General features: G+C 44.3%; 1 protein-coding gene across 1 annotated transcript; it reads right to left on the bottom strand.

The window, feature by feature from the left end:
- Positions 1 to 2,261: 2,261 nt before the first annotated feature.
- On the bottom strand, positions 2,262 to 6,271 carry zfp36l1a (zinc finger protein 36, C3H type-like 1a). The gene is made up of 2 exons (XM_080549356.1): positions 6,108 to 6,271; positions 2,262 to 4,638 (listed from the first exon to the last, which is right to left on the bottom strand). The coding sequence occupies exons 1-2, from the start codon at positions 6,159 to 6,161 to the stop codon at positions 3,592 to 3,594; spliced, it is 1,101 nt and encodes a 366-aa protein (XP_080405482.1). The 5' UTR covers positions 6,162 to 6,271; the 3' UTR covers positions 2,262 to 3,591.
- Between the last annotated feature and the right edge of the window lie 1,969 nt (positions 6,272 to 8,240).

Raw genomic sequence — 8,240 nt, 5'->3', positions numbered from 1 at the left:
TTACCTTTCCTTGAGACTGAGCTCTTTATGATGCTACGGCTAGTAGCTGCTTGGCGCCCTTGGGATATTGAGAAACCTTTTGTTTGCACAGGTGGGCAGTCCATCTGTCTACCTGTCATCATGAGGAGGGAAACTAGGAGGAAGGCCGTGTTTCAGTGAGTCCAGGGCCTAAAGTAGCAACAGGCCCCCAACAGGGCGGTCATTCTACCCTAGCCTGCTCAGGGGCCTAACACAGGAACAAGCCAATCCATCAGAGGCAAACAGCATGGACTTGAGAAACAAGAAGGGCCACACGGGTCAACTGGCAGGGGTCAGCACCCTCCATTGTAAAGAGTAAGTTCCTGTTCTGGCCCCCGCTCCGTCATCCGAGAGAACACAAACATGACTATGGACAGAGGGAAGTGTTGAAGACAAGTCAAGCAGCAGTGTAGGTGTAGTGTGTGTGTGTGCAGGGGGAAATTATCTTTACTGCAATCAAACACCATTGTAGCTAGTCACAATGTTTCTCATGCTCATAGCAGACCATGTCTCTGTACTGTATTCACCGCACCTTTGTGTGTGTGTGCATGTGTGTGTGTGTGTACTGGCCTAGAACAGCATTGCTTGTCATAGGGGTCACGGGCATCACTGACTCCCTGTTCTCTGATGGACTGCCCTGTCCAATCAGCATGTTTGGTATCCTTATTGATCTGATCAACATTTCTAGGAACATGAAGCCCAGAATGCCGACTGCTATTGCTGTGTCATCAACCTGTCTCAATCAGAGTTTGATCATCCCCAGGTCAATACCCCCACGGGTCCTTCCAGTGCACCAATCACCATACCGCTCAGTGGAACTCCCTCTGCCTCACATCATATATTGTATTAGAGCACCAGGTATCTCTGCCTATAACAAGGCAGGAGAGTAGACCATGTTTGCATTGGCATTAATACCACAAATATTAGTCAGTCATAACATGGCTAAACTTGTACTTGGCTGAAACAATATCAGCAGCATCTAAAGATGAGCTGTCATGGGTTTGTTTTGTGTGGTGTGACATGCTTCAACAGGAATCTCTCCCAAGTTGTAGTTTTCCTTCAACAAAGTGTCCAACATTGTCTTAACGTTCGTTTAACCACATTGACTGTAGGTAGATGAAGAAAGAGACACATTCATGTTTTCAAAAATATGGGGTTTATTGGTTAACTGCAATCAATAATTACAAAAGAAAAATCAGTTTTATATAAACTCACAGGACTGTAGTGAAAAAACCATGGCTGGAAAAATACATTCAACAGTTTACTTTCTTTGTGTCAATTCTATTTGCCTCCCTGAAACCGCTGAGGCAACATGGAACAAATGATTTTTTTAAATTATAATTTCATCATCCTCCGTTAAATATAAATGGCAGACAGCCAAGTCTACCTGGAATGTATTCAAAAGAGGCACTTTTAACAGTTGGGCGCCATGCAAGTGCATCAAACATCCGAACGAAAACAAATAAATCCTTTCCTTAAACCATTTGGTCACAGCTATTGCTTCTAATAAAGGGAGTATTAAACTTTTTACACCATGGGTTTGGGTACCTCTATCATAACATTATAGACAGGGGAATGTTTTAAAAGAACCACTCAACATACCCAAAACCCCACTGGGATGTGAAAGTACACATGGTGATACTCATCATCGAGAGAGAGCGAACCCTGTGTCTGTCCACCAGATGGGACTGAGTTAGCCTAATCTTAAAAAGGGACACCAAAAGAGGAACTGTATCAAGGTAATAACAGTAAATTACTGTCAAAGATCATTCAGAAGACTGAAGACAGAAAGGTTTAAGGAGTTAATATGCGGCAGATCAAATTTAAGTGGAATTGCAGTCCAATAATGGGGAGAAGATAACCAAAAAATCCTACAATAAATAATCAAAATGCAAAACTTCACTCATCAATGTTCATGTCCAGTGCACACATCAGCTTCTGCTTAGTCTAACATTTTATACAAACTACCTCCCCCCCCCCCCCCCCTTATCCTGAAGTATACACTTGCACACTCACTCCCCAATGTGGATTCAGATATGATTGGATTGGTGTTGGAGCCCAATGCATAGACCAATGGTTATGCTTCTAAGTCCATGTGGGGGAAGTGCACAAGTTGGTGCATACTACAAGGGAAACGGTGGTGACTGGGACAGAGCAGTTGTTGAGTTTCACTCCGTTTGCTAAGGGTAAGATGGTATTTGGAAGTTCACTGCTTCTGAATAGTTCAGTACAGATTCTCTCTGTCTGTCGCTTTATCATAGCATGTTTCACTAGCCGTGTGTGCTACCACTTTGTTGTAGCCCATCGGTGCAAATCTTTCTTTTTTTTGTTGCTTTAAATTAAGTTTCATTTTGACAAAGTGTAGTTGCAAACAAAAGTCATTGTAGTACAATATATTAAACTGTGAAAAAAGGAAATTGACAAAACGTCTTCACAATCTTTAGATTAATACGGAAGATCATAATTTAACATAAAAGAAAATATATTCTATTGTTTCATTATCCAGATAAATACAAAACAAAATTAACAAAAAAAAATGCATATGATCACCAATAAATATGTTTCGATAAGTTAAATAAGCAGTGACAAGCAAAAACTTCTGTTTGGAAAGTTTTCAAACAATAATAATAATAATAACCATAATAATAATAATAACATTAATAAAAATAATAATCAAGAAACAACAGAGAAAAGCAGAGAGATGTATTGAGTAAAGACTGCTCCTCAGAGCAGATTCTAGGGATAGAAGTAAAGTAGGATAGCTTGGAGATCCGATCTCAAGTTGCAGGATGTTCAACTGCACCATGGGAATGCTGGAATTCCCCGCTGCCTGCGGATCGGCACGAAAGGAGGCGGGGATGAGAGGAGGGAGAGTCAGTAGTCTTAAAGGTTTAATAACCAGTTAGACAAAAAGATTTCCTTCCCAAGAACAGCCAGTGACCAGCAACAGGAGGAGAAACTTATGGAACAAAACTAGCCTCCTGTTTCAAGTCCTTCCTGCAGACTTTCCCAGTCCACAATTACATAAGATGGGGCCCAAGGAGAACCATGACAGGGGCTACGAGAAAAGGACCAAAACAAATACAAAGTAGTCCACTAAGCCTAGCACATGCAGGAACCGCCCCAGGCACTTTGAAACTATTCATATCTTTTCAGGATTTGGGGAAGTGTGCTTGAGAAGTGGTACATCAAGGGGTGGGGGGTTGGTGCAATGCACTCCCCTTGCCAAGAGCCACTAGCAATGCTACACGTTCAAGAACAGGTGGCACCTGGCAAAACACAGTCAATGGTCAAATCTGTTCTCACACCATTTTCATTGTCCAATTTCCTCTCTGTTTTTGGCACTATGACACAGAAGACATGGTGGGGTTCTATCAAAAGTCGAGGCAAGGGTAAACAGGGATGAGATTCTGGGGTTGATTGGAATAAAGTTCCCTTAATTCACTGTATCCTTACATCATTAACTTGGAACTAAAACTGATGTGTTGTGTTGGGGGAGGTAGGAAAGGGTAGAGGGGAGTGCCATTATTCTCTTTCTGTCGTAAGCTGAGGCTGATAAGGCCTTGGTACAGTTTAGTCGTCAGAGATGGAGAGGCGGCTGAAGATGGGGAGCCGACGGTTGGCATCGAGGGATGGGGACTCGGAGCCACTCAGACTGCCCCCAGAGCTGCTCTGGTAGCCCTCCTGGTCAGACAGAGAGTCAGGGGGGCTGGACGGAGACTCAAACAGCTGAGGCGACTCCGACATGGGCCTGAAGTAGTAGGGGGTGCTCGACGGAGAGGGTGGCGCGGGGGTGTTGGGCTCTGTGCCCACGGGGCCACCTCCGCCCAGGCTGGGGCCGAACAGGTTGGCCAGCTCTTGGGTGGAGTAGGTGAAGGGGTTGCTGCTGTGCCACTCTGGGAGTTCGTCATGAGAGAACATGGGTGGCGGGGTGAGGGAGGTGGGGCTGTCCCTCAGGCCCCCTTGGCTGGGGAACCCAGCGAAGCTGTAGCTGTGCTGCAGGCGCGGGCGCTCCATCTTGTTGGAGGAGGAGAGCGGGGAGGGTGGGGGTCCGCGGCGCTCCTCAGCGTTGTGTATGAAGTGGCAGCGTGGGCCATAGGGGCAGAAGCCGATGGTGTGGAAGGTGCGGCACAGCTCTGTCTTGTATTTGGGATGGCGGCTCAGGCTGCGCAGTTCGTGGATACCGTGGGCAAACTGGCACTTGTCGCCGTACTTGCAGGCACCGTTCTCCTCGAATGGCCTGCACAGCTCTGTCTTGTAGCGGCTGGAGTTCACCTGGCTGTTGCCGCCGTTGGTCGGACTGGCAGGCCCCAGGCACTTGTGTAGGAGGCGCTCGCCTGTCTCAGAGAAGGAACGTTCCCGGAGGCGGTTCTCTTTGTTGCTGCTGATGTTACCAAGGCCTGAGGTGAGTGAGGAGGGGTCTGCCTTCAGGCTGTTGAGGAACTGGTTCTGGTTGAACTTGGAGTTGGGCAGGGTAACCGAGTGCCGTCGCTGGTACACCCCTCCCATTGAAGGCGTCCCCACCGCCTTCCTGTCCAGCAGGGCTCCGGTGGGGTTGGAGATGGGCATGGGGTGAGGGGCGCTGAGTATGTTGTTGTTGTAGTTCAGCATTTTGTTATTCTGCAAAGACAAAGCGTACAATTAGGCCTACATTCAATACAAAACACCTTTCTGTCACCGTCACAAGGAGAGAGACCATGGGATGTTGGTGTGGCTGTGATTTCCTAAATGGAGAACACATCCTTGCATGACGACCGATTTCGTTTTGCTTTGCTAAGAGCGGATACAGGCCTATAGAACAGCAGCTGGTTTGGCAATTTGCCCTATTGAGGAATGTGCCTGCCTGTGAAGTAGATTCGCACAGGGGCTGGTGGTGGTGGTTAGAAAGAAGTGGCATCTCTTTGAATCTGAATGAATTAAACTGTAATGTTGGGATACTCTACTCTATGGGATGTATTTTGCATATGTAGCTACGTAACCTATTCCATTGACTTCTAGGTGATAAAAGAAATCAGCGCACGTACGATTGCGTGCAACTTTTGTAGGCAAAGACCAATTAGCCTAGATCAATTTACTTCGTTTTAGATTATTGTGAACGTTGGCTATTTAGTAGACTAAAGGGTCGCGAATAAACATTATAATTCGAAACAAACGATCAACTTAAAAGTAACAATCTGTCGTGCATTTCTGGTCTGTAGGATATTGTCGCGAGTTGGCTCGTCAATCCAGTCTCTGGTTTAAATGCGGGTAGCTGACTACGTGGTCATCTTCTAAAGTCATCCACAGTTTCTAAGCCGTCTACTGCGAAGGGTGGTGCGATGCTGACCCAACTACAACGCAGTTTACCTCTCGAGCCAAGCAAAATGTTCGACGTTCCACAGGTGCACGTGCATCAATGAATCAAAAAGCATAGGCTAGAATTGCACTGCTCAAAATGGCAATCGCAGAGTGCAATAGAATGAATAACAATTTGGAAAAAACGAAAGATCTGACTCAGTTGGTCAACAATGTTAGTTTTTTTACTACTAAAACTACGTTTTTGTATTTAAGCGAGTGAATGAGGTAGCTTACGTTCTGCTAAGGAAAACGTAAAAAAAAAAAAAAAAAAGTTTTGAACGTTATCATTCCATTGCAATCACTTCACCGCAAACACCAGTTGCATAAGTACTTAGATTGCCTACGTGTTAGCTAGTGAGATCTTAACTTCATGAGTGTGTCAGAGCACCTAACTTCAGCAATCAAACATGGAAACCAAGACTTGTCAACAAGCAAAGTAAAAAATCACAACACGAGACGGGAGCATGCTGCTCGCATGGGCGCATCCCAGCGCTGGGCCCGAATGAGGCGCGCTCTGTACTCGTGCAACTCTAACTCCACCATGCAACACTTTCTACGACTAGTTGCAGTCAAACATGTCGTGTTGTGTAGTTAGCAACTACTTACATAATAACCAAACATCGCATCACAACTATTCATAAACATTGCAAGATAACTCAACTAAAAGTAGCCTCCTGAAGTTACGCATTCCTGCACTGAGCTTGCATGGTCACAACAACGACGCCGGGATAAAGTGAGAAAACTTGATGTACCTTGTTCATTACTTCGCTGAAGTCGAAGAAGGGCGACCCCACTGCTGTGGTCATCTTGGCGGCTTAGAAAGTTAAATAAAAAGAGTAAAATAGCTATTTCTTTTCAATTAAAGTTACACAGGATGGTGGGTTTTGATTTCTAAACTTTTCATGCCCTAACAGATCACCCCCTCTGTCCTGCGCTGGCCTCGTGCATTTCCTTTATAATCGCGTGCAGGAGGAGCTTGCAGGGACGGGGCGTTTCTTATACAGAAAGTTTTTTCTTTTTCACTGCACTAGTTGCAGTCAGTGTGTTCATGGTGAATCCATTTTACACCAGCACAGTGACATTGTGGCACTGTGACGTAGTAGTAGTAGTAGTAGTAGTAGTAGTAGTAGTAGTAGTAGTAGTAGTAGTAGTAGTAGTAGTAGTAGTAGTAGTAGTAGTAGTAGTAGTAGTAGTAGTAGTAGTAGTAGTAGTAGTAGTAGTAGTAGTAGTAGTAGTAGTAGTAGTAGTAGTAGTAGTAGTAGTAGTAGTAGTAGTAGTAGTAGTAGTAGTAGTAGTAGTAGTAGTAGTAGTAGTAGTAGTAGTAGTAGTAGTAGTAGTAGTAGTAGTAGTAGTAGTAGTAGTAGTAGTAGTAGTAGTAGTAGTAGTAGTAGTAGTAGTAGTAGTAGTAGTAGTAGTAGTAGTAGTAGTAGTAGTAGTAGTAGTAGTAGTAGTAGTAGTAGTAGTAGTAGTAGTAGTAGTAGTAGTAGTAGTAGTAGTAGTAGTAGTAGTAGTAGTAGTAGTAGTAGTAGTAGTAGTAGTAGTAGTAGTAGTAGTAGTAGTAGTAGTAGTAGTAGTAGTAGTAGTAGTAGTAGTAGTAGTAGTAGTAGTAGTAGTAGTAGTAGTAGTAGTAGTAGTAGTAGTAGTAGTAGTAGTAGTAGTAGTAGTAGTAGTATCCCCAAAAAGATGAATTTCTGATCAATATAAACTGTAAAATGTCTTTGAGCCCATCATGGTTATGACTGAACACTAACCCATCATGGTCATGACTGAACACAAGGTGTTTGGATATACCAATAGGTGTACATATTCAGTTGAAGATTATGCTCTTCCAACGTGGAATTCATGTTTGGTTTTCTGTAGTGCTTTTCGAGTTGTTTTGTTTGGCCTATGTACTGTAGTAGTCTGCAGATCATAGTGAATCCTGATATATAGAAAACTTTCCCACTTATTTACTAACTGTAGTCTTTCACATGGTTGTACCAGGCCTCATCATCTACCGCCGTACTCTTCCTGGAGCTCTAGAGCTCAGAGAGTCTGGACTTGTTTACTTTGAGGCTCCCTGCCGTAGTATCCTCAGGGTTCCTCCTGCTATCATCCACTCTGTCATTAATTTACTCTTAATTGTTGTATTGAAACGTCACTTGTGGGGACTTTCCGGTGGAGTCTGGCAGGGAGGATTTGTTTAACCCTTTGCTCAGCTCAACCACAGCCATAGGCAGCCTCAGCTCATTTTACAATGAAAACATTTTCCATGCAATTTGAAATTGCCTGATAGCTCCCTCATGATTGGACAGGAAGTTTCATGGAAGGTAGTATTAGGAACAAGCACATAGGGAACCTGTTATACTCATTTAAGTGTTAAGCCTTATAAGTTCTTTATGTGCAGAGGCTACATAGGCCTACTGTATCTAGCCTAGGTGTTATACACATTTGCCAGCTGTATGTGATATTACCCTCCAAGGCCATTAGCCAGCTAAATAGATTTAATCTTAATTTGAGCTCTTCTTGCCTTACACCATCAGGATACAGGTGGGCCCATGCTACATGACAACCTGATACTCCAGTGATCTCACCAAGTTCAGACCATTGCCACAATGAAGTTTGCGCTCTGTATGTAAGAGAACTAGGCAGTGTGTATAACCTATACAAATCTATTGTGGTCCACCCTGGCCCACCTCCTACTAATCCATGACAGAGCAGCCATCGGCCATGTGCAGAGTCAATGTCAGGGTTGGGTTGCAAAAGGAGAGGAAGGGAAAAAAAGGAAAGCAAGATTGGAGAGAAGAAAAGAAGCTGTTAAAAGGTTGGAGGAGGGGATGGCGTGAGGGGGAGATTTATGGGGGACGTTTATTACTACACAGCACTGCCCTGGGGAGATGAGAGGG

This window comes from Nansenia antarctica (genome assembly GCF_963989245.1).
Source record: "Nansenia antarctica genome assembly, chromosome: 1".
Taxonomy (NCBI): domain Eukaryota; kingdom Metazoa; phylum Chordata; class Actinopteri; order Argentiniformes; family Microstomatidae; genus Nansenia; species Nansenia antarctica.
Note: the sequence above shows the minus strand (reverse complement) of the source record. Positions and strands in the feature narration are given on the sequence as shown.